The following is a 27728-nucleotide window of genomic DNA, read 5'->3' as shown; positions in this document are numbered from 1 at the left end:
CAGCCAAATTGATCTCCAGAATTTCATTACTGTTATGAAACAGGCAACAGGTAACGTCAGGAACCAAACCTGAAATACAGACATGCTCCTTGCAAATTACTTGGAATTTCAAACATTTTGACAAACTAAACTCAAAATATTCCTTCAAAGTCCTCAACATTTTACTTGCATGTAAAAGTTGATACTAGCCTAAATCTAACCAGAAATCAGATTCCAGCAAATTCCTCATACCAAGTTAAGTTTTGAAAATAAGAAAGGAACAAATGTTGAAAGGTCAAGTGATAGGAGCAGAATTAGGCCATTCAGCCCATCAAGTCTACTCCACCATTCAATCATGGCTGATCTATCTCTCCCTCCTAACCCCATTCTCTTGCCTCCACAACCCCTGACACCTGTACTAAACAAGAATCTATCTATCTCTGCCTTAAAAATATCCATTGAGTTAGTCTTTGAAAGTATCCTGGAAGAACTGCCACAATGTGCAGATTGATTTAAAAAAAAGACTTTATGTGAACTGTTTAAGCATTTCTGCGGTATTTGTGAGCTTTGAAAATGATCACACAAATTCTGATGGTTTTAGTCATTCTGTTGTTGCCACCATCTCAAGAAGGAAGCAAAAACAGTTGAAATTAGTTCGTTCAAATAAGAAAAGCAAAGCAACTGGCTCAAAGGAGAAACAATGACGATAGAAAAGGAAGGTCTAATAAGGTAACCCCCAGTGGGGGTTTGAGGAACAAAAAGAGCTCAGTGTACAAGTCCAAGGCTTCCTAACACTTGCAGCACAGGTCGTAGGATTGGGCAGTAAGTGGAGTATTGTGTAAAGTTCTGTTTGCACAAATTCGGAGGATCATGAATGCACTCGATAAAACGCAGAGGTGATTTACCAAGAGCAAATAATAAACCCAACATGTCATCTGTTCATTTCCCATCACGGATGCTACCTGGCCCACTGGATTTATCCAGGACTTTGTTTTTTGCTCAAGATTCCACCATCTGACTTACCCGGATGTCACTTGGGATGGAATGTTTCAGTTATGGAGAAGACTGGACAGGCTGAGTTTGTTGTTCTTGTAATAGAGGAGGCCGAGTTGGGAACCTGAGTTGTACAAATTTATTCTCAGTATTTATTTAGTATCTGAATGAGCACTTGAATCATCTAGGCATTTCAGATTATTGGCCAAAAGCTAGTATATATGGTGTATATGGATCAGTTTAGTGTGTTAGAATGGACATTGCGGTAGAGGTGTGCTGTATGAGTCCAGAAGAATAGTAGGATTTACAAACCATGATAAATGAAATGGAAGAATACATATAGAGACACGAGGGTTTAGGTTCATGTACAGTGAAAAGCTGTGTTTTGCTACAGATCAGATAATACCATGCATCATCAATTGTCAAACTCATGTACAATAGAGAGAGCAAATGGGCTATACTTACAAGTAGAAAAGAGATTTAAAAGAGTAAAACAATTGTATCGGATGACAGTGGATCCTTTTACGCAGAGAGTTGCCAAGTTCCAGTGAGACCAAGTATTAAAATGCACAATGAGGTTATAACGGAAATGCAGCTCATTGACAAAAATCTTATCTGTGAAGAATGTTACCAAGAAAGCAGAGATACATGGAATTGGTAAGGAATGAGAAGTCGTGTTAACACAAAAAGACAAGTAAGCACCAAGAAAAAGTGATAATATGAAGTAAAGGACTATTCACAAAATGCTGGAGTAACTCAGCAGGTCAGGCAGCATCTCTGGAGAGAAGGAATGGGTGACGTTTCGGGTCGAGACCCTTCTTCAGACTGATGTCAGGGGAGGGGGTGGGACAAAGAAAGGATATAGGTGGAAACAGGAAGATAGAGGGAGATCTGGGAAGGAGGAGGGGAAGAGAGGGACAGAGGAACTATCTAAAGTTCAAAGTAAAGGATTAGATCTGTATTATATCCTGGAGAGAGGAAGCAGAAATGTAGAGAGAGGAATATGGAATCAATGACTTCTTCCAGAACTCCATATTTCAATTCCAAATCAGATATCCACAGGGAATTTCTCAGATGACTAAACAACTGTGAATTTACTATTGAATGGCCTATGGCCTCTACTGCCACTTGAGTTGCAGAAACTTGCCCTTACAAAATTGACAAATATCTATCCAAGATACAGAATAACATTTGTTCTCACGGAAAGTATGTGGGGAGAAAAAAAAATTACATAAACACAAAATCTAATTCAATTCACAAATTTTCAGACGACACCACCATTGTGGGCCGGATATCAAATAATGAGATGGAGTACAGGAAGGAGATTGAAAATCTTGTGACCTGGTGTCAAGAAAACAACCCTTCTCTCAATGTCAGCAAGACAAAGGAGATAATGATCGACTTCAGGAAGCAAAACAGTGCACATTGACAGCGCCAAAGTAGAGATAGCTGAAAGCTTCAAAAATTCCTAGGAGTAAATATTACCAACAACTTCTCCTGGACCACCCATATTGAAGCAATGGCCAAAATAGCGCACCAACACCTACATTTCCTTAGAACACTTAGGAAGGTTCTCACCAACAATTCTCACCAACTTCTACAGATGCGCCGTAGAAAGCATTTTATCCCACGGGATGCATCACAGCCTGGTTTGGGAACAGCTCCATCCAAGACCACAAGAAATTGCAGAGAATTTTGGATGCAGCTCGGACCATCAAGCAAACCACCTCCATTCCATTGACTCCATTTACACCTCATGCTGCATCAGCAAGGTGACCAGCATAATCAAGGATGTCACACCTTGGCCACTCCCTCGTCTCCCCTCCCCCTTCGGGCAAAAGGTATATGTATGAAAATTCACATCTACAGATTAGGTCATAAGGTCAAGATGTGATAGGAGCTAAATTAGGCCTTTCGGCCCATCAAGTCTACTCTGCCATTCAATCATGGCTGATTTATCTCTCCCTACTAACCCCATTCTCCTGATTTCTCCCCATAACCACTGACATCCGTACTAATCAAGAAACTATCTGCAGTGCCCTCCATAATGTTTGGGACAAAGATCCATCATTTATTTATTTGCCTCTGTACTCCACAATTTGAGATTTGTAATAGAAAAATCTCATGTGGTTAAAATGAACATTGTCAGATTTTATTAAAGGGTATTTTTATACATTTTGGTTTCACCATGCAGAAATTGCAGCTGTGTTTATACATAGTCCCCCCATTTCAGGGCACCATAATGCTTGGGACACATGGCTTCACAGGTGTTTGTAATTGCTCAGATGTGTTTAAATACCTCCTTAATACAGGAAGAAGAGCTCTCAGCACCTAGTCTTTCCTTCAGTCTTTCCATCACCTTTGGAAGCTTTTATTGCTGTTTATCAACACGAGGATCAAAGTTGTGTCAATGAAAGTCAAAGAAGCCATTATGAGACTGAGAAACAAGAATAAAACTGTTAGAGACATCAGCCAAACTTTAGGCTTACCAAAATGAACTGTTTGGAACATTATTCAGAAGAAAGAGTGCACGTAAGCACTTGCAATCCCGCTAGATGGCGCTGCTGTTTCGCAGGTATGGTTTTTTTTACAGTCGCGGCTGTGAACTGTCGGCGGCAGATTCGTCTACTGCTGTTAGTTTGTATCAAGTTTGAAAGCCGACAGCCGCAGCTAACTAACTGCAGCCGATTTGACTGCAGGCGACCTGAATTTGTCTATTGTCTATTGTCATGCGGAATCACAATGTTGCCAATGCGCGTTGACATGGAAACTGTCCATATGACAATAGACAATAGACAATAGGTGCAGGAGTAGGCCATTCAGCCCTTCGAGCCAGCACCGCCATTCAATGCGATCATGGCTGATCAGTCACTACGACTTTGATTTATCGTATCTTTGGAAGGAAATGGTATTATACCATGATCTAGATTCAAGATATCTTTATTTGTCATCCAAAAAACAAGTTTTCTGGACGAAATTTAGTCACCCACAGCCAACAACAACTGTTTGGCTCAAATGAAAGCTTTGAGTTAGCTCTTTCTCTTTGATATATTTTCATTTGTATTTAATTAATGCATGAAAATAAATGCTGCTGCGTAGGTAAGCTTACTAATCACAAAGGGACTGGCAGGCCAAGGAAGACCTCCACAGCTGATAACAGAAGAATTCTCTCTACAATAAAGAAAAATCCCCAAACACCTGTCCGACAGATCAGAAACACTCTTCAGGAGTCAGGTGTGGATTTGTCAATGACCACTGTCCGCAGAAGACTTCATGAATAGAAATACAGAGGCTACACTGCAAGATGCAAACCACTGGTTAGCCACAAAAATAGGATGGCCAGGTTACAATTTGCCAAGAAGTACTTAAAAGAGCAACCATAATTCTGGAAAAAGGTCTTGTGGACAAATATAACGAAGATTAACGGTGGTGGGGGTGTTATGGCCTGGGCATGTATGACTGCTGAAGGTCCTGGCTCAGTTATCTTCATTGATGATACAACTGCTGATGGTAGTAGCATAATTAATTCTGAAGTGTATAGACACATCCTATCTGCTCAAGTTCAAACAAATGCTTCAAAACACACTGGCCAGCGGTTTATTCTACAGCAAGACAATGATTCCAAACCTACTAGGTGACTTCAACGCCAAGATTGGAGACCAAAACGAGGGATATGAGGCAGCAATGGGAAAACATGGAGTGGGGAAAATGAATGAAAATGGCGAGATGTTTGCTGAGACCTGTGTTAAAAATAACCTAGTGATTGGGGCAAGTGTATTCCCCATAAAACAATTCACAAAGCAACTTGGGTGTCACCAGATCATGTCACAGAAAATCAAATTGACCATATTTGTATCTGTAAAAAGTTCCGAAGATGTCAGAACAAGAAGGGGAGCAGATGCAGCTTCAGACCACCACCACCTGGTAGGGAAATTCAAGCTAAGGCTGAGGAGACACCACTGGGCCAAAAGCCAAAGAGCAAAATACAACACTGAATACCTCAGCAGTGCTCAAGTGGTGAAGAAGTTCAAGGATATCCTCTCAAGGGAAAATACAGAGCTACAGCTGAGGAGGAAAGAAGGATGGACAATAAATGAGGAGTGGGAACACCTAAAAGCTGCTTGGAGCTCAACCTGTGAGGTGGCCCTAGGGAGAAGGACCCAAAAGCACAAGGAGTGGATAACACCAGAAACCCTCAACACAATCCAACAAAGTTCAAAGAGAAGGTGAACAGCTCAAGAAGAAGAGCTGAAAAGGCTTTGGCCCCAAAGGAGTACAACAGATGCCACAAAGAAGTGTGAAAGGACATCAGGAGGGATAAGAGAACACTGGTGGAGAGGCTTGCCAAGGAGGCAGTAATTGCAGCGACTCAAAGGAACATGAGGGAATTATATACCATCACAAGGAAATTGTCCGGGACATACCTGCACAGTAATAAACCAATTACAGACAAGAATGGCCAACTGCTTTCAACCCGGGAGGCGCAGCTTGACAGATGGGTAGAGCATTTCGAAGAAGTCTTAAACAGGCCACCACCGGCAGTGCAGCCACATATTCCCAAAACCAGGATACCACTACATATTAAGTGTCATAGACCAACAAAATCAGAACTAAAGGCTGCAATCAAGCAACTGAAAACTGGCAAGGCTGCTGGCCCTGACAATATTCCACCTGAAGCCCTTGATAGACTCATCAACAGACATGCTCTACGGCTGCTTTGGGAGAATTTTGGAAGAGGCAAAGACACCCACAGAATGGGCAGAGGAATACATTGTGAATCTGCCAAAAAAAAGGTGACCTAAGGAAATGTAACTACCGAGGGATCACCCTACATTCTGTACCCAGTCAAATTCTCAACCGGGTCATCCTTAACTGTCTTCAGGAAGCTGTAGACAAGAGGCTACGGGACCAGCAAGCAGGATTCAGGAAGGATCACTCATGCACAGACCACATAGTAACACTACGCATCATCATTGAACAGTCTATTGAATGGAACACGTCCCTGTACATCAACTTCATCGACTTTGAGAAAGCGTTTGACAGCTTAGACAGAACAACACCATGGCGCCTAATGGACCACTGTGGAATTCCTCCCAAGATCATAAACTTAATCAAGAACTCGTATGATGGAACCTCATGCAAAGTTATGCATGCAGGCCAGCTCTCCCACAGCTTTAGTGTCAAGACGGGCGTCAAGCAGGGATGTCTACTGTCACCATTCCTGTTCCTCCTGGCAATTGACTGGATCATGATGGAAACAACAGAAGGGAAAAGAAATGGAATTCAGTGGACAATGTGGGAACAGCTAGATGACCTTGACTTTGCAGACGACATAGCTCTCCCTTCACACAGATACAAATGCAGGAGAAGACAGACTCTTTCTTAGAAGCTGCAACAAAACTGGGTCTTACACCCAATACAGCAAAGACACAGGTGATGAAGATCCACTCCAAAACCAGCAACCCTACCCTCATGCACAGCACTGCCCTGGAGGAGGTAGAAACATTCACATACCTAGGCAGTGTTGTGGACACCACCGGAGGGGCAGATGCAAACATAAAAAACAGAATCAATGAGGCTAGGGTGGTGTTTAACATGCTCAGGAAGATCTGGAGTTCAAAATACATCTCAATCAACACCAAAATACGCGCCTTTAATTCAAATGTGAAGCAGGTAATGCTGTATGGATCAGAGACATGGAAAACAACTAAAACGCACAACAAACCGGCTGCAAACATTCATTCACCTGTCTCAGGAGAATACTAAACATCTGGAGGAGAGACAAAGTAAGCAATGTGAACCTGTGGAAAAGAACAAGCCAGGATCCCATTGACTTACAAATTCGAAAGAGAAAATGGAGTTGGATTGGACACACCCTCAGAAAACCTGCCACAAACATCACCCGGCAAGCCCTGAAATGGAACTCCCAAGGAAAAAGGAAACGAGGTCGCCCCAGGAACAACTGGAGAAGAGGTGTCTCGGCAGAAATGTCTTGGAGTGGGCTCAACTGGGGAGATCTCGAAAGAACCGGCAACAACTGAGTGAAGTGGAGGACATTTGTCAATGGCCTATGCTCCCTAGAGGAGCCAAGGGTTTAAGAAGAAGAAGAAGATACTGCTAAAGCAACAAAGGAGATTTCCAAAGCTAAAAAATGGTAAATTCTTGAGTGGCCAAGTCAATCACCCAATCTGAACACAATTGAGCATGCCTTTTATATGCTGAAGAGAAAACTGAAGGGGACTAGCCCCCAAAACAAGCAGAAGCTAAAGATGGCTGCAATACAGGCCTGGCAAAGCATCACCAGAGAAGACACCCGGCAACTGGTGATGTCCATGAATCGCAGACTTTAAGCAGTCATTGCATGCGAAGGATATGCAACAAAATACTAAACATGACTACTTTCATTTACAAGACATTGCTGTGTCCCAAACATTATGGTGCCCTGAAATGGGGGGACTATGTATAAACACAGCTGTAATTTCTCAATGGTGAAATCAAAATGTATAAAAATGGTTTTTATTAAAATCTGACAATGTGCACTTTAACCACATGTGATTTTTCAGACAAAGTCAGCATGGATTTACCAAAAGCAAATCATGTCTGACGAATCTTATAGAATTTTTCGAGGATGTAACTAGTAGAGTGGATAAGGGAGAACCAGTCGATGTGTTATATCTGGACTTTCAGAAGGCCTTCGACAAGGTCCCACATAGGAGATTGGTGTACAAACTTAAAGCACACGGTATTGAGCGTTCAGTGTTGAGGTGGATAGAAAATTGGTTGGCGGACAGGAAGCAAAGAGTAGGAATAAACGGGTCCTTTTCGGAATGGCAGGCAGTGACTAGTGGGGTACCGCAAGGCTCAGTGCTGGGACCCCAGTTATTTACAGTGTATATTAATGATTTGGACGAGGGAATTGAATGCAACATCTCTAAGTTTGCGGATGACACGAAGCCGGGTGGCAGTGTTAGCTGCGAGGAGGATGCTAGGAGGCTGCAGAGTGACTTGGATAGATTAGGCGAGTGGGCAAATGCATGGCAAATGCAATATAATGTGGATAAATGTGAGGTTATCCACTTTGGCGGCAAGAACAGGAAAGCAGAGTATTACCTGAATGGTGACCAATTGGGAGAAGGGGAGATGCAACGTGACCTGGGTGTCATGGTGCACCAGTCATTGAAAGCAAACATGCAGGTGCAGCAGGCAGTGAAGAAAGCGAATGGTATGCTGGCATTCATAGCAAGAGGATTTGAGTTTAGGAGCAGGGAGGTTCTGCTGCAGTTGTACAGGGCCTTGGTGAACCCGCACCTGGAGTATTGTATGCAGTTTTGGTCTCCTAACCTGAGGAAAGACGTTCTTGCCTTAGAGGGAGTACAGAGAAGGTTCACCAGATTGATCCCTGGGATGGCGGGACTTACATATGAGGAAAGACTGGATAGACTGGGCTTGTACTCGCTGGAATTTAGAAGACTGAGGGGAGATCTTATAGAAACATATAAAATTCTTAAGGGGTTGGAGAGGCTAGATGCGGGAAGATTGTTCCCGATGTTGGGGGAGTCCAGAACCAGGGGTCACAGCTTAAGGATAAGGGGGAAGTCTTTTAGGACCGAGATGAGAAAACATTTCTTCACACAGAGAGTGGCGAGTCTGTGGAATTCTCTGCCACAGAAGGTAGTTGAGGCCAGTTAATTGGCTATATTTAAGAGGGAGTTAGATGTGGCCCTTTTTGCTAAAGGGATCAGGGGGTATGGAGAGAAGACAGGTACAGGCTACTGAGCTGGATGATCAGCCATGATCATATTGAATGGCGGTGCAGGCTCGAAGGGCCGAATGGCCTACTCCTGCACCTATTTTCTATGTTTCTATGTTTTCTATTTCAAATCTCAAATTGTGGAGTACGGAGGCAAATAAATAAATGATGGGTCTTTGTCCCAAACATTATGGAGGGCACTGTATCTCTGCCTGAAAAATATCCATTGACAGCCTCCACAGCCTTCTGTGGCAAAGAATTCCACAGATTCACCACCCTCTGACTAAAGAAATTCCTACTCATCTCCTTCCTGAAGGAGCGTCCTTTAATTCTGAGGCTATGACCTCTGGTCCTGGACTCTCCCACTTGTGGAAACATCCTCTCCACATCCACTCTATCTAAGTCTTTCACTATTCGGTAAGTTTCAATTCGGTAAGTCTCATCCTTCCAAACTCCAGAGATTACAGGCCCACTGCCGTCAAACGCTCATCATATGTTAACCCACACATTCCCGGGATAATGCTTGTAAACCTCCTCAGGATCCTCTCCAGAGCCAGTGCATCCTTCCTCAGATATGGTGCCCAAAATTGCTTACAATACTCCAAATGCGGCCTTACCAGCGCCTTATAGAGCCTCAGCATTACATCCCTGGTTTTGTATTCAAGTCCTCTTGAAATAAATGCTATCATTGTGTCTTCCTTCCTTACTACCGATTCGACTTGCAAATTAACTTTTTGGGAATCCCGCACCGGCATTCCCAAGTCCCTTTTCACCTCTGATTTCCAGATCCTCTACCCATTTAGAAAATAGTCTACGCCTTTCAGGGATGTGGATTCAGGGACAGTCATCCCAGCCGTTACCAGGCAACTTAACCATCCTACCAATTAGAGAGCAGTCCTGAGCTACTGTCTACCTGTTTGGAGACCCCTGCGCTATCTTTGATCGAACTTTACTGGACATTATCTTGCACTAAACGTTATTCACATTATTCCCTTTATCATGCATCTGTACACTGTGGATGGCTCACTTGTAATAATGTACTGTCTTCCCGCAGACTGGTTAGCACCTAACAAAAGCTTTTCACGTGCACGTGACAATAAACTAGTCAACTCAGTAAGATCATTTTCCTTTCTAGCAAACTTACCACTCAAATGTTTTCCATATTATTTAACCTCAAGATATCCAAAGGGGGTCAGCAATGTTAAGCGGAAGTTATAAATCGAGGTAACCACTGTTACTTTTGTTGACACAAGAAAATGTAAATGCTTGAGCAAAACACAAAATGCTGGAGGGACTCAGAAGGTCAGGCAGCACCTGTGGTCGGCATGGACAGATGACATTTCAGGTCTAGACCTTGTCTCACCCAAGTTTGATGTGCATTTAAAGTCTATGTTGCCGTTCAAACCAAATGCTGGAAGGTGATAAGCATTTGCTTATGCCTCCAAACGTAGCTGCTGGCCACTTAAGAGATTTGCTTTGGAAATTGCCAAGGCAATCACTTACGTTGCTTCCTGCCTTGAACCAGCAGCAGCGGTACTCATCATTACTATTGTGAGAAAAACATCCCAGAGGAGGCGTCTCCACATAACTTTGGATTCAATAGGAAGTAAGGTTTTGCGTACGGAAAATTCCAATACTTACGGTTTTCAAAGAATGAGTCCCACCATAAAGTGGGTTTGCCTGTGTAGACAATTTGAACTGAATGGTGGAGGGCATTTGTAATATACTGATTCAGAACTATGGTGTGCCAGGACGTATATGACAACATTTATTGCCTTTTCTTGCACCTATGAAATGAGCTCGCCCCCCTCCTTCCCCCAAACCTATGTCAAGTTACCTTAACTGATGCCAGCAAATATGAGCATAGGTAATCTGCTTAAGGTTCGTCTATAGGAAGACATTCCATGATATGAACTTTTAAGTTGTTCACAAATATTGCTCTTTGATAATTAACGGAGCAGTAAGTTTACCTTCTTGTCTGTTGTGTTTCTTGATTAGCCATTTTTCTATTGTTTCGGCATCAACATGTTCTGCCACAAATTCTTCCAGTACATGTGTATGAAGGGAAAGGTATGCCTTTACTTTATCATCTGTCAGACCTGGAAAGATACAACATATAAAAAGTGAAAGTCTGCAAGAATTGAATAAATTATTGCTTAACAACTGAATTTGTTGCCCGATGGATCATTATTGCACTGCTGCAAACCAACAACAAAGATTTGTAATTGGTCAGTAGCAATCATAAAGTGGAATCTTCATTTAATGGCAAAAAGAAGGCAGCATCATTCTCCAAAGTTATCAGATAAATGCTTATATGTATTGTATTTTTTTTCTCTACAGAATTCTAGATTTGCATCATTAAGAAATCTAAAAGTTTGGAATTATTTTGAAAATCACGAGTTCAAAGTTTTGGCATAATTAAGGGAAAAAAGAGTAAAAGACAAATTAAACCAAGCCATCTTGTTGCGTCTCGCTTTCGTGCTGCTTTAAAAGAGCTCTTTAAAAATAATCTAGTTCATGATCTTGCCACCAAAGGCTTTGTGGGCAACCCTTTTAATTCTATTTTAGTGTTGAACAATAGAACTGCAAACCAAGGCCTACATCTATCTTTACCTTCCTGCTCAACTTTCTGCAGCAAATTGAAGCTGGAGCATTGGCCAGCTCTAGCAGTGCTGGATCTTGAAAATAGTCTTGTGAAAAAGTCACACGATGCCCTCACAGAACACAGTACCTACCAGATATGCTGTGCCTATCAGATATAAAAAGAAGAAAATCTAACCTGTTGATTCTGTAATAGGCTCACTTTCAATTAATAGTACCAAATTGAACTAAAGGTTGGCATTAGTTGATAGGTTTGTACCATGTATCCACTTTAATAGAATAAAGCATGGATTTCTTAACTGAAATCCTGCAGTCCCATGAGTTAAAGGGTATGTACTCTCGAGCTGCAAGCCACGCTGGCTTGTTCACTAAAACATGCTGTTGTGTTGACTGTATAATAACAGAAGCCTTACACTTGGATAATGATCCAAAGACTTTATTAACTACATAGCAAGCACGATCTCACGCCTGCACGTTCCACTTACACTAACCCGAATCACCCAAGCAGTGGTCACTCAAAAGCTAAAGGGGCGTAACTACAAAAGCATGACACATAACATGAGTGACACCATTACACTAATCTACAATACCAGACGATGGGTTCAGTTCAGTTTATTGTCACGTGCACCGAGGTACAGTGAAAAGCTTTTTGTTGTGTACTAACCAGTCAGCAGAAGGACAATACATGATTACAATCAATCCATTTACAGTGTACAGATGCATGGCAAGGGAATAACGTTTAGTGCAAGGTAAACACAACAGTCAGACACACATCTGCAAGGCAGAGGTCCTCTGCCAACCTGCTCCTATTTCTCAATCATGAAATTCACTATTGTCAGCACAGTCTTTGATCCATTGAGGAAAGGGGTACTTGACATCAGACTGGCACAAAATGTCGGAGCTACTGGATAGCAGTGAACTCTACTCTCCTACAGGCTCACGATTCCTGGACAACTTACAGCAGGTCTCTCTGAGCACAGGACAAAAAAAACACATTCTGCCTTCACAAACTCCTTCAAATTCCCTGAAAAGATAAGTGAACCAACATCACTGCCCTCGTCCAGGCTAACCTCCCCATTGTAGAGGCTCTAACTACACTCAGTGAGCTTTGTTTGGCAGGTATTGTAGTTCATATGCCAAACGACAGACTCCCAAAATTGATCATCATTGATAAGTGCCAGGATTTCATCCAGTGTCTCAAAATTTCAAAATTTCATAAATAACTTGAGTACAAGAAGTTCACTAATGCAAGATATATGTATGCTGTTCGCTTCATCTGTAAAAATGAGCAAGCCATAAGGGCTGATTCCATGGCTAAGAAGCTGCCAAGTAACAATGCTACGGATTTTTGGAAAGTAGTGAGAGTTCTTAACAACTGCAAAACGTCTCTACCATGCACTGTAGATGGAGTCTCCGGAACAGACAGTATTGTGGAGTTATGGCAACAGCACTATAGTACTTCATTCAACTGTGTCCAAAATGATTTGTATAGGGTGGACAGTATTGAGAGTAATGATTCAATGGTGATTATGTCATATGGGGTGTATCAAGCTATAAGCAAGCTGTCCAACAACAAAGCAAGTGGTTTGGATCATATTTCTGCAGAACATCTTAAATGTGCCAGTATGAGGATAGCTCCTCTCCTTGCTATTTGTTTTACTGGCTTTATGATTCATGGCTTGTTACCAGACTCAATGTTGTCTGTTCTGTTGGTGTCAGTCATCAAGGACAAAGCTGTTAAAGTAGGCAGCCTAGATAATTACAGGCCCATAGCTTTAGCCAGCATACTGTCCAAAGTCTGAGAAAGAATTCTGCTGGATAGATTAAATGAGTTTGTTAACTCCACAGATAACCAGTTTGGTTTTAAAGATAAACATGGCACAAACGTGTATATATGCCTTAAAGGAAATTGTAAACAAATATAGAGGTAAAAACATCAGTTCTTATGTGCCTTATCGATGCTTCCAAAGCCTTATAGAAAGTTGTTTGTTAAATTGAGTCAAAGAGGGGCGCCCAAATACATTGTGAGAATTCTGGCTTACTGGTAAGCCCACCAGACTATGCAAGTAAAATGGGGCAATAGGGTCTCAGCCCCATTTGGGGTTAACATTGGTGTCAGACACGGGGGAATCTTGTCCCCAGTTCTTTTTAATCTCTATATTGATGATCTGTCCAAGCAATTGAAAGCCTGTAATACTGGGTGCATGATTGGTAATACTCTAGTGAACCATATTATGTATGCAGATGATCTTGTGGTCCTTAGTCCATCTAGCGCTGGTTTCCAGCAGCTCCTTACTATATGTTCTGTGCATGGCGTGGAACATGATTTCAAATATAATGCCGGTAAGAGTGTTGTTATGATCTGTAGAACCAAAGAGGATAAATGTCTAAAATCACCTGATTTTAAATTGTCTGATAATAATCTTTGTGTCTGTAAAAAGGTAAAATATCTTGGACATTTTATTACAGAACAAATGACAGATGACGAGGATATTTATAGGCAACGCCGCATGATGTATCCACAAGCGAACATTCCCTTACGCAAGTTTAGTGCGTGTACAGATGGAGTGAAGATGTCTCTGTTCAGACCATATTGTACACCACTCTATACTGCACACATGTGGTCAAACTACAGAAAAGCAAGTTTACAGAGACTTCAAGTAGCTTATAATGATGCTATGAGAATTTTACTTAGGAGACGTAGATGGTGTAGTGCAAGTGAAATGTTTGTGGCTGCAGGAGTCAATACTTTACAAACTGTTTTAAGAAATCTTATGTATAAATTTACGTGTCGGATTAATGACTCTGAAAATGAAATCATCTTGGCCTTATCAAACATAAGGTTTATATTCCCAAAATGCTGGAGTAACTCAACAGGTCAGGCAGCATCTCAGGAGAGAAGGAATGGGCGACGTTCCGGGTCGAGACCCGAAACATCGCCCATTCCTTCTCTCCCGAGATGCTGCCTGACCTGCTGAGCTACTCCAGCATTTTGGGAATACCTTCAATTTGTACCAGCATCTGCAGTTATTTTCTTAAACATAAGGTTTAGCTCTACACGCTACCAATCCCAGCTGTGGAGACATTGGTATGGTTGTCTTGTTGGGGGACACTGATTTTTTTTAAATTCTTGGTTTTAAATCATGTATTGTGTTTTCATATTAATTTATTGTGCTTTTGTAAGTGATTTATTTTACTTTTGTATGTAATTTATTGTGCTTTTGTATGTAATTTATTGTGCTTTTGTATGTAATTTATTCTATGTAATGTCTTGTCTTTTATCTGGACCCTCAGTCTGTAAAGTAAGTAAGTAAGTAACTTGAATAAAGCATCATCTAGCATCTACCTTTACCATCAAGGCAGCGGACCATGTTTGGTGCAGAGGAGAATATCTGGCGTACCACCAAGCAAGTCCAAGAAATGAGGTGCCAAACAAGCCAAGTTGTAACACAAGACTATCAACATATAACATGACATAAGAAAAAGCAGTTTGCATTCAACAGCCAGATCAGCAATGCAGTGAGGAATTCAACTATACAGCAACTGAGAAAGGCAATTGCTTGAACACCTCATGAAATAATGGCAGAACTCAGAATGTGTACCCAAAGACAAAGATGATGTAAACACGCAGCAATCTTCAGGCGGAGGTGCCAAGTAGATTATTACAGATATCACTATTTAGCAGATTCTCTTAATTTAGAAACAGAAATAAAAAGAGCCCAATGAGCCCAAAAATTAGCAAATGCTACAGGACCAGTCAACACTGAAGAACTGCTCTGACAAGCTGTGCCTCTGATCAACCTCTTCTAATATTGTTATAGCACTGGGATCACCACCTGACAATGTGGAAGATTGTCAACTGTCTCCCATCCATCAAAGAAAGAATCCAACCTGTCTGAAGAAGGGTCTCGGCCCGAAACCACCCATTCCTTCTCTCCAGAGATGCTGGAGAGCCTGTCTCGCTGAGTTACACCAGCATTTTTGTCTATCTTCTGTTAATTACTTTGGTGTACTCTCAATATAAAAAATTGATCAAAGGCATAAGCAACAGTATTATAAAGCATCACTTAATTAGTAATCTGGACTGTTTTCATTTCGCTGTACTTTGTGTAGTGACAATAAAGGTTTTTTACATTTTACATTTACATTAGTAACAGATTGATGATCAGCTCTGTTCAGATTTCATCACACCCGATCAGTCCCCATTTAAATTTAGAAAAAACATATTCCAAGCAGTGATAAATATATTGGCATGAAAGAAAATAAGACTCTAAGTTTTAGCAATTCTGGTTGTATCATTTAGCAAAGAGATGATAGAGCATATGCAGATTTACAAGAACAATTTTTGAGAGGAGGGATTTTAGCTATAATATTGGATTGGTAAGGCTGAGGCTGTTCTTCCTGGAATTAGGCATTTAATGGACATGACGACTATCAAGGCATTTGCCAATCATTTATGAAGCCATGAGGAAAAAGCAAGGAATGGGGTTAATGAGACTGGTCTACTGGAAGCTGCATGGATCCAAACTGCCTCCTATACTATAAAGTTGTTTGATTCTATTAAAGTTGAAGTCTACTTCAAATTTTATTGGGAGGTCAAAGAGAATCTGCCCAAATGTGAAAACACAAGAAACTGCAGATCCTGGAATCTTGAGCAAAACACAAAGTGCTGTAGGAACTCAGCATGTCTGAAGAGTCTGATCCAAAACGTCACCTGTCCATTTCCTCCCCAGATGCTACCTAACTTACTAAATTTATTTGTTTGCCTGTTTAAGATAACATGACTTAAACTTAGTGCTGTATTTTGGTAGAAGATACTAAAATGGACCAATAGGTCCTTTTGATCCTTCATTGTTCAACAGCTAGTACAGCCTCATAATGCCAGAGAACTGGCTTCAATCATGGCTGCAGGTGCTGTCTTTGTAAAGTCTGCACAGTTTCCCCATGACCATATGGGTTTCTTCCAAGTGCTCCGGTTTCCTCCTACTGTCCAAAGGATGCAGCTCAATAGGTTAACTGGTCATTGCAAATTGTCCCTACTACGTAGATGAGTGGTAGAATCTGTGGGGCTGGGGATAATGAGAATGCCAGATTAAAGCAAAATTAGATGAAATGCTCAGTTGATGCTCAGTATGGACTCAATTGGCCAAAGGGCCTGTTTCTGTGCTGCATCTCTCTCTGATTCCAGGAGTTACAACTGTATTTCAATAAACATGGACAACATCGATCTGAAAATCTGACAGCAGAATCTGAATTTTACTGCAAGACATTTACCAGGAATGCTCTTTGGTAAGGATTACCGTTAGTTCAATTTTCTTAATTTCTTACTCTCCATCGTTAACCAATACATTGCATCCCTGGTCAAATCATTTGTCAACATCTATGCCTTCGTCTTCAACATTTATGACTAATACTCTACAATATATTGTCCTAATATTCAGGACCAGCTAGCACAATTATTTCAGTGTTGAAATAGCATGGCCATGCGTGGCCTTGCAGTTTTATCTTTTATTCATCAGTGTTAAATTTTAGGTTCTATCCACTTGATAAAACTAAAGGCAGAATGTTCTTTATTTTTCATAATTATGTGATCCTAGAAAAGGTAGAAAAGGGTCCACATCACAAATTTCCATAATGCAAAGCCACATCATCTCTGCGACCATCGAGAAGCAGGAATAGAAAAAACCCCACAAATTGTGTGTTCATTTACTTTTTTATCCCCAAAATAAAATCCACGAGAATTTATTTTATTTGGTAACTCAAATTTTTGGGTAGTCATTAGTGAATTTTGTTAGGATGCATTTCGGTTAACTGTGGGAATTGCCTTATTAAGAGATCAATCAACATGCATGCAATCAATCAATATCATTGAGTTCTTTACATTGCAGGCATATTTATCAATATTCCCTTTTTTATGTGTTACATTAGTAGCTTCACATCAAAAGTACCTCATTGCTATTTTGGAATTTTTAGGGACATTACAGACTTTAAGCAAATGCAAGTTATTTATCTTTGACCCTAATAAGGAAAGCATCTTAAGAATGATGAAGGTTTTATAGTTGATGCAAAGTATCAAGCTACATTTGCTTTCCATTTATTTATTAGTGCCAGATTTGAATCAGTATTAGCAAGCATTGTTTTAACAGCAAAGTTTATTGTCCATAATAAAACAAAATAGCTCTGCAGGTCAGGTCACAGCTGCACGATGAGAAAGAGTTAATATTTCAGGTTTATTATCCATCAGGCAGTCCACATGTAATTTATTGAAACAAACCAATCCAAAAGAACTGCTGCAGAGATAAGCATCAGAAATGGTCCCGAAGTGCATTGCAAAACCATGCCACATTGTGAATTTTCTAAAATGGTCTTTCAATCTTACTTTAAAAAGATACTACAGAAATAAGAAAATAAATGCATGGAATTACTAAGTCTAATAATATGACCTTTTACGAGTGCAAACCTGAGACACAATCTTAGATATACTTCCTCATTATTTATCATGGTTTGCTTTCATTCCTTGAACATTCTGAGAAGTATACAAGTACCCACAGCACAATGCTAGTATATCCACTGCTGTACAAGCATTGTTAAATTATTTTTTATTTATTTCCAACAAACATGATGATATTCTATATTCCGATTAAATACAATTTGATTTTCATTTGATTCAAACACAGGTTAAATTTTCATTGTTAAACAGAACACAGGAAATAAGTCGCCATCCAATGAGCTACATCCAATGAGTTACAGAGCAAGGCCCTTCAGCTTGTTAATATTACCCTTCATGGTTATCAAACAATCAATATTGCCATACCGTTTCCCCTGGACATAATTAAGAATTAAAACAACCTGCCTGTAATTTCAAAAGGGATCATTTCTAATTATTCCTAAGCAGTTACAACACACTTGTAACAGGGCACTCTCAGCCAAATGTTTCAATCAAACTACGTGTTTTACCACTCATTCTACAGCCTGTGGAATGGAATAAGTTTAATAATCCACATTCATTACAGACTGGGAAAGATTGACCAAAAAAAGTCCATCTTTCGATGAATGTGACTGAATCAGCAGATATAAGAGGAATGTTATCAAATTATTCACGTCACTTCTACGAAGAACTGGCACTTCAACATCTCAGGTTGTAGGTCACAGTGACCAGTTGGGCTTCACAGTACAGAGGCCAACTAAAGGTAAGTGCACCGAGAGGATATTTCTAGAAAGCCAATAATATTTATTTCAAGTTATATTAAGTATCATCAAAAAGATTGTGGCAAATAAACTTTAAAGTTTATGATGTAAAAGCATTTCAAATACGTTTCCCCTTCGATTTAATTTAGCCTCTTTGATTGAAATAGCTCACCACCTTGCTATACAAGTGTTTAGCAATTCTAGAATGCCACTTGCTTCTTCACAGAAATATTCCCGAAATGGCAGATTATTGCAATGAGACACACAGTGAAAGAAAACAGCCCGTAAATGTAAGCAAAATTCATTTACCAGCATTTAATCGCAATAGAATGTACATGCTTTCTTTAGATTGGATGGAGGGAAGGCAGGTGGTTGTTTGAGGCAAGAGAGGAATGAGGAAAGGTGCCCTACAAATACTAAATGAGCTCAGTTATACTAGTCGGATGGACTAATATGAAACATTATAATATTTTCCCTGCCTTTTTATCAATGTAACCAAAATATTAAAACGAAACATGACAGGAGTTCCTATTTACAAACTTTTCCTTGGTATGTGCTTAATACTCCTTAAAAGTGATATTTACAAAAATAGGCACTTAATTTTAGAATCTTGACAAACACAAATACACAACTAGCTCAAAACGTGAACATGAAATGCCACTGTTCCTAGGCAAGGTTCCATAAAAATAAACTTGAATTCAATGCCCACAAAATTTTAATGGAAAGGAAAAAAATACATTTCAAAGGATTGGAAAAAAATGAGAAAACAAAACTCAGTTTAACACAAGTTTACAGGGTTTTCAACTAAGAAACTGACTATTAACCAATAGACATAGACATAGAAAATAGGTGCAGGAGTAGGCCATTCGGCCCTTCGAGCCTGCACCGCCATTCAATATGATCATGGCTGATCATCCAACTCAGTATCCCGTACCTGCCTTCTCTCCATACCCCGATCCACCTTAGCCACAAGGGCCACATCTAACTCCCTCTTAAATATAGCCAATGAACTGGCCTCAACTACCTTCTGTGGCAGAGAATTCCACAGATTCACCACTCTCTGCGTGAAAAAAAACGTTCTCATCTCGGTCCTAAAAGACTTCTCCCTTATCTTTAAACTGTGACCCCTTGTTCTGGACTTCCCCAACATCGGGAACAATCTTCCTGCATCTAGCCTGTCCAACCCCTTAAGAATTTTGTAAGTTTCTATAAGATCCCCCCTCAATCTTCTAAATTCCAGCGAGTACAAGCCGAGTCTATCCAGTCTTTCTTCATATGAGAGTCCTGCCATCCCAGGAATCAATCTGGTGAACCTTCTCTGTACTCCCTCTATGGCAAGAATGTCTTTCCTCAGATTAGGAGACCAAAACTGTACACAATACTCCAGGTGTGGTCTCACCAATGCCCTGTACAACTGCAGCAGAACCTCCCTGCTCCTATACTCAAATCCCCTCGCTATAAATGCCAACATACCATTCGCTTTCTTCACTGCCTGCTGCACCTGCATGCCTACTTTCAATGACTGGTGTACCACGACACCCAGGTCTCGTTGCATCTCCCCTTCTCCTAATCGGCCACCATTCAGATAATAGTCTGCTTTCCTGTTCTTGCCACCAAAGTGGATAACCTCACATTTATCCACATTATACTGCATCTGCCATGCATTTGCCCACTCACCTAACCTATCCAAGTCACGTTGCAGCCTCCTAGCATCCTCCTCACAGCTAACACTGCCCCCCAGCTTCGTGTCATCCGCAAACTTGGAGATTTGCATTCAATTCCCTCGTCCAAATCATTAATATATATTGTAAATAGCTGGGGTCCCATCACTGAGCCTTGCGGTACCCCACTAGTCACTGCCTGCCATTCTGAAAAGGACCCGTTTATTCCTACTCTTTGCTTCCTGTCTGCCAGCCAGTTCTCCATCCACATCAATACTGAACCCACAATACCGTGTGCTTTAAGTTTGCATACTAATCTCTTATGTGGGACCTTGTCGAAAGCCTTCTGGAAGTTCAGATATAACACATCCACTGGTTCTCCCTTATCCACTCTACTAGTTACATCCTCGAAAAATTCTATAAGATTCGTCAGACATGATTCACCTTTCATAAATCCATGCTGACTTTATCCAATGATTTCACCACTTTCCAAATGTGCTGCTATCCCATCTTTAATAACTGACTCTAGCATTTTCCCCACTACCGATGTTAGACTAACTGGTCTGTAATTCCCTGTTTTCTCTCTCCCTCCTTTTTTGAAAAGTGGGGTTACATTAGCTACCCTCCAATCCTCAGGAACTACTCCAGAATCTAAAGAGTTTTGAAAAATTATCACTAATGCATCCGCTATTTCTGGGGCTACCTCCTTAAGCACTCGGGGATGCAGCCTATCTGTTCCTGGGGATTTATCGGCCTTTAATCCATTCAATTTACCTAACACCACTTCCCGACTAACCTGGATTTCACTCAGTTCCTCCATCTCATTTGACCCCCGGTCCCCTGCTATTTCCGGCAGATTATTTATGTCTTCCTTAGTGAAGACAGAACCAAAGTAGTTATTCAATTGGTCTGCCATGTCCTTGTTCCCCATGATCAATTCACCTGTTTCTGACTGCAAGGGACCTACATTTGTTTTAACTAATCTTTTTCTCTTCACATATCTATAAAAGCTTTTGCAGTCAGTTTTTATGCTCACTGCCAGTTTTCTTTCATAATCTATTTTCCCTTTCCTAATTAAGCTCTTTGTCCTCCTCTGCTGGACTCTGAATTTCTCCCAGTCCTCTGGTAGGCTGCTTTTTCTTGCTAATTTGTACGCTTCATCTTTTGTTTTGATAGCCACGGATGCACTACCTTCCCTGATTTATTCTTTTGCCAAACTGGGATGAACAATTGTTGTAGTTCATCCATGCGGTCTTTAAATGCCTTCCATTGCATATCCACCGTCAACCCTTTAAGAATCAATTGCCAGTCTATCTTGGCCAATTCACGTCTCATGCCCTCAAAGTTACCTTTCTTTAAGTTCAGAACCGTTGTTTCTGAATTAACTAAGTCACTCTCCATCCTAATGAAGAACTCAACCATATTATGGTCACTCTTGCCCAAGGGGCCACGCACATCAAGACTGCTAACTAACCCTTCCTCATTACTCAATACCCAGTCTAGAATAGCCTGCTCTCTCATTGGTTCCTCTACATGTTGGTTTAGAAAACTATCCCGTATACATTCCAAGAAATCCTCTTCCTCAGCACCTCTGCCAATTTGATTCACCCAATCTATATGTAGATTGAAGTCACCCATTATAACTGTTTTACCTTTGTTGCACGTATTTCTAATTTCCTGTTTGATGCCATCCCCAACTCTACTACTACTGTTAGGTGGCCTGTACACAACTCCCACTAGTGTTTTCTGCCCCTTAGTGTTTCGCAGCTCTACCCATATCAATTCCACATCCTCCAAGCTAATGTCCTTCCTTTCTATTGCGTTAATCAATTCTTATTTTTTGTTTCAAGCATAATGATATATTAACTCAGTAAATCAAAAATATTATGGATTCTGCATAAGACAAAATAATATAATAGAATGCAAGTGTAGAAATTTTTCATTATAATAAATTTTGAAACTGCATTGAATATTCTAACCCTGACCTACCTAAATACCAGAGTGGATTAAAAAAGTTAAAAACGCCCAATCGTCTTAGCATTTTCTGTGTGACTTGATACGTACAAAATCAGAAAGTCTAGCTTAATTTTGAGGAAAAAGACTAAATATTAAATTGAAGACTTTTTTTTCCTGATTAATACTCGCAGTTTCTGAACATCCAGTAGAATCCACGCAACTCTGATAGTCAGCTCAGGTCAGGTTACCAAGATTTCCCTCACCTCATAATATTCATTAGCTATGAGTTTCTCTCAGCAGAGATGATGAAACAATGATGTAAACACACTGAAGATATTTTTGTAAAGCATGATAAAGCATCATGCATGTACATTGTTCACTTTTGAAATTAAACCTCTGCAGTAACTGCCAAACCAACTGAAAATCGTCAGAGAACACTGAGATATGTGAGCCTGAAGCATACTCTGATATTTAACAAGATCATGATCGATCAAATCTTGACCTCAATTCCAATTTACTGCCTGTGCCCTTAACCCTTGACTCCACTTTAGATCAAAGTTCTGTCCATTGTTCTGTCATTTGGTTTAAAACAATGCCTGTTGGTTACCCCAGGAAGTAAAACATATCTACCTTGAATATCTACCTTGTCAAATACTCTCCAAACCTAATGTTTCATTAAGGTCATATCCAATAAATGCTTAATTTCTCTTCTCTCCCCCCTCCCCCCCCCCCCCCCTTAACTATGGGAACCTTTCTGTATGTTTTCGTTTGATTATGTCATCTACCTGGGCACAACTGACTCATTCTTCATTCTTCAAGCTACCATTCTTGACCCGTTGATTAATACTGTGCTTCTACTGTGCTTCTGTGCTTCCAATGTCAATTTTCCTTTTGAAATTCTTCACCTCTTCATCAAGGATCCTGAACTCATCATGTTCAGCTCCCAATGCAAGCTATAATTAATTTCATCCACTCCTATGCATAATAAAAAATTAAATCATTTTATTTTCTTCCACAAATTCATCTCAGCCTACCTCAAATTGTGCTCGACTTCATAACCCCTTTTCTTCCCGACAAAACCTTCATTTCTGACTCTAACCTCCTCCATCCCTTTGAAACATCAACAGCTAAGCTCTTGCACTGGATCTATCTACATACATTTCTTTAACATATTTCCACTGATCACTTAGTGTAGGAAAAAAAAATACTGCAGATGCTGGTTTAAATCGAAGGTAGACACAAAATGCTGCAGTAACTCAGTGGGTCAGGCAACATCTCGGGAGAGAAGGAATTCCATTCCTTCTCTCCCGAGATGCTGCCTGACCCGCTGAGTTACTCCAGCATTTTGTGTCTACCTCCTCTGATCACCTCTTTTCCCCTCAACCAAATTTTCTTGTATATTCTTTTTTCTTTTAAGTTAAATATTCTGTAAACCAAATAAAAGAAATGGCAGCCATGGGTGACTTGTGGCTGGCAGTACATTCTAACCCATTAAAAATGATTGTAGAACTTTAAAAAAAAAGTTTAAAAGTGCAGCCTTTTACAAATAATCACGTTTCCATTACGTAAAATTCTTGAGGAAACATGCACATAAAATAACCTTAACTGATAACTCATGTTAGAAGTCTAATTTACAACAATATTAAGTTAATTTTGGTCTATCTATGAAACAGAAAGAAAATACTGGAATGGTACAAAATCTTGGATATTTTGGCAGATATGGAAAGCTAGCTCCTACATTTGTCAATCAGTATTAACACAGTACCATGTTGTTCCAGACATTCCCAGCCTTTTTCCAAAGACCACAAAAGCTTCATTAAACCAAATAATTCCTGTTGATGTGTAGAAAGGAACTGCAGGTGCTGGTACACACCAAAGATAAGACACATTGCTATGGGCCAAATTTATTCTTCTAAGCGAAATCTTAGGAACAAGGGTTCTGACTGTTATTAGCAGTATCATGAAATAATTCTAAACCAGACCCAAGCTGGAAACAAGGCAACTGCTATACCTCCACAGTTTATAATATCAATGGGATAAGATTTAATACACCGCACACAGTGTTAATTGAGATAATATTGTGACATTGATAATTAACATTACTGCTGGCGTCTGTATGCAAATTTTAGGTAATCACCCCAAAGACTTCAAATTGTCAACATTTTGCTTTGGTAAAATGTACTAATTAATGGTAACCTTGAATATTTCATAAAGTTGCCTTTATGAAATTTGCATCTGATTACATTTAGTAAAAGGTTCTTCAACATTTTCCTCATGCAACTTATCTTTGGTTAAACGAGGGAGTAATATGATTCATTTCCAATAACTTTAAGTAAAAGAAATCAAGGAAATCATTGCAGAATAGCCGGACAAGTCAGCCAATCGAGGTTTTCAAAGTTAATCATGAAATAGACAACTACATTCCCATTCCAGGTATTCCGGATTGAGATAGCTATTATATAACAGTCATTGCCATTGCTAGAAATATTTGAGTTTGAATTTAATTTCTCAACAAAGCTTTTAGTTTACAACCCAGTGGTATGAATATCGATTTCTATAACTTTTTAGTAACCACTGCGCTCCCTCTCTCTCCATCTCTCCCCCACCCAAGTTGCACAAGGTTCCCGTTCTCACCTGACAAACAGATAACAATGGCCTGTGTTCTTTATCATCGTCACTTTTTTTTGCATATCTTTCATTCATTTGTTCTATATCTCATTACATTACCGTCTATATCTCTCATTTCCCTTTTCCCCTGACTCTGTCTTAAGAAGGGTCTTGACCCAAAAGGTCACCCATTCCTTCTCTCCCGAGATGCTGCCTGTCCCACTGAGTTACTCCAGTATTTTGTCTATCATCGGTTTAAACCAGCATCTGCAGTTCCTTCTTACACATGTTTTTAGTTTAGTTTAGTTTAATTTACTTTATTATTGTCACATGCAGTGATGTACAGTGAAAAGTTTTTGTTCGTGTGTTATCCAGTCAAAGATAAGACTATGCATGATTACAATCAGGCAGTCCACCGTGCACAAATAATGGATAAAGGGTACATTTAGTGCAAGATAAAGTCCGAAAAAATCTGATTAAAAATAGTTCAAAGATCTCCAATGAGATAGATGGGTGGTCAGGACCACGCTCTAGCTGGTGAAAGGACCTTTCAATTGCCTAGTAACAGCTAGGAAGAAATTGTCCCTGAATCTGGAGGTATGCTTTTCAAAGTTCTGTAACTCTTGTCTAATGGGAGAGGGGAGGTAGGGGAATGACTGGGGTGAGACTCATCCTTGATTGTGCTGGTGGCCTTGCAGAGGCAACGTGAGGTGCAGATGGAGTCAATGGAATGGAAATTGGAGGAATGGAGGGGGGAGGAGAGGGTGCTGCACCAATGCAGGAGAGGTTTGGGCCCAACGGGTCCACTTGGTCTATTACAACCTAATATTTCACTTGATTCATTGCAGCAAATGCCCTATTTAATCTAGCACTCTGACAAGCCTGAAATTGCTGCTATTGATTCATCAAATTGCATTCTTATTAAGAGCTGATAAACATATTATAAAATTACATATTTATGTTTCTCAAAAATCAGCTTAAGTCGTTCTTTTTTCCCCGTCTTCCCCAACAGTCCTTTCAGAACAAATATGACTTGCTGCCTGTAGCAACAACAGAAGGGTTTCCCTACACCACTGAGAATATTCTTCTGAACCACCTCCAGTGGCTTAAAGAACTGCTTCCTATAATTGCAGTTTGGACTACGTCCATCTAGAAGAACAGTGGGCATGACCTTCAGCAAACAACAACGGCATGAAAAATCCAGGGAACATTGTCTACCACTTATCAATCTCACTAAAGCCAAACTATCAATCGGGATGAACTGTGGAGCACCCACTTCAAATTTAAGTGTCCACAGAAATTTGTCTCCATCTTTATGTTTGCATCACAATGGCATAAAAGCCACGACAGATGCCAATGGCCTACAATAGATCTAATCATAGTTAAGACGATTATTAATATCATGAAATATATGTGCTAGTGAAGGTATTTTTCTCCACTGCAGTCATCTGACTCCACTTATATATCAAGTACATTGTTTACGCAATATAAAAGTGTAGTTCCACCCCCATGCTAAATGACTACATATCAAAATGTTGACCAACATAACAAGGCAAAGAACAGCCAAAATAAAGCAATGGCCGGCCATAAAGAAAATATGTCATACCTTGCTTCTTAAAAAAAATATCTTGATTTGTATTCTTGATAACTTAAACAAGGTGCTAAATATGGTGCGACAAAATCAGATGTTCGACCAAATAAATATAAAAGAAATCAGTCTATGATTTAAGTAATGTCACCTCAACCAAAGACGTACATTTTGTGGGTGGGCTGGCAACTAACTCTGGCAGAGTATTGATAAGCACCTAAGATGGACACATAGTGCTTGAGAAGCTGAGCAGGTCAGGCAGCATCTCTGGAGAAAAAGGATGGGTGACGTTTCGGGAAGGGACCCTTCTTTAAACTGAAATGAGCTTTCAGTCTGAAGAAAGCCCGAAACGTCACCCATACTTTTTCTCCAGAGATGCTACCCGACCTGCTGAGCTTCTCAAGCACTTTGTGTCCATCTTTGGTATAAACCAGCATCTGAAGTTCCTTTCTGCACATTCATAAGCATCTGCAAAAGCTAAACCAATTCCTACGCATGTTGCTGAGAATCATATGAAAATTAATCATTCATATTTATCATTCAACTCCACCTCATGTGGTGAAAAAGTACAGAACAAAACTGATGAGGGTTTGTTAAACTACCTTAAAGAGAAAATGTTAGAATTATATTATGGTATGCGTTATTTCATAAATGTGTAAAATACGGTGTTTTCCTTACAAATGTATAATCAAACTCCAAGCATAAAGACAAATACTTTACTAACAGCTATTATTTTCCTCTAACAAAAACCATTTTGAAATACACAGTCAAGTCACAAATTTCAGACGATAGCATTTCAGTGAACAAAATTCCATTTCCCTTTCAGGACAAAGTCTTCACCAAGTTTTCTTGAAAAAAAGCATCACATCTTAAATATAAAAATGTTGTTCCACTCAATTGAATTAAAATTTGGCACCTTTTGGGAGCTATCATCCACCATGATTTAAAAAAAATCTTTAGGGCACCATGTTAAATTTCTGTTAAGATTAAGTATTGCTGATAAGATGCACATTATATAACCTTGAGAAAAACAAAAGTATTTTTGTCCTTGGACAAACTATACCATACAACTAAATCATGGGATATTTAAATGGAAAAATTAACCTCGTTGTTATTGAATTAACGAAATAATACAGGAAAATTAGACAACCATAACACAAATCTGTGGCAAATGTTTGCACCAGGAACAATTTTATAATTTGATCAAATTTTCAAAAGATGAGAAAACTTTTAAGATCAACCTTTTCTGCCTTGGGTACTTCATCCACTCTCCCTCCCTGAAGTACAATTCCACAGCCCCAGTGTTCTCATCCCACATACACTTACACGTCCACTTAGTTTTCTTTCCCCTTGTTCACTTCTCCTATCCCTATCTGGTACCATCAATCACCTGCCAGCCTCGCCC

General features: G+C 40.0%; 1 protein-coding gene across 8 annotated transcripts in view; it reads right to left on the bottom strand.

Annotated features, from left to right (window-relative positions):
- pde10a (phosphodiesterase 10A) overlaps window positions 1–27728 on the bottom strand; it is a 354529-nt gene that overhangs the window by 172865 nt on the left and 153936 nt on the right. For 7 of the 8 annotated variants that reach the window (XM_078405762.1, XM_078405766.1, XM_078405764.1 and 4 more), the window contains one exon: window positions 10693–10821. The exons of the other annotated variant lie outside the window; for it this stretch is intronic. In XM_078405762.1, coding sequence (XP_078261888.1) covers window positions 10693–10821 — 129 coding nt within the window. The remainder of the gene's footprint in view (window positions 1–10692; window positions 10822–27728) is intronic. 8 annotated transcript variants of the gene reach the window in all.

The sequence above is a fragment of the Rhinoraja longicauda genome, chromosome 9, assembly GCF_053455715.1.
Source record: "Rhinoraja longicauda isolate Sanriku21f chromosome 9, sRhiLon1.1, whole genome shotgun sequence".
Lineage (NCBI taxonomy): Eukaryota > Metazoa > Chordata > Chondrichthyes > Rajiformes > Arhynchobatidae > Rhinoraja > Rhinoraja longicauda.
This window is presented reverse-complemented; position numbering and strand designations above follow the sequence as displayed.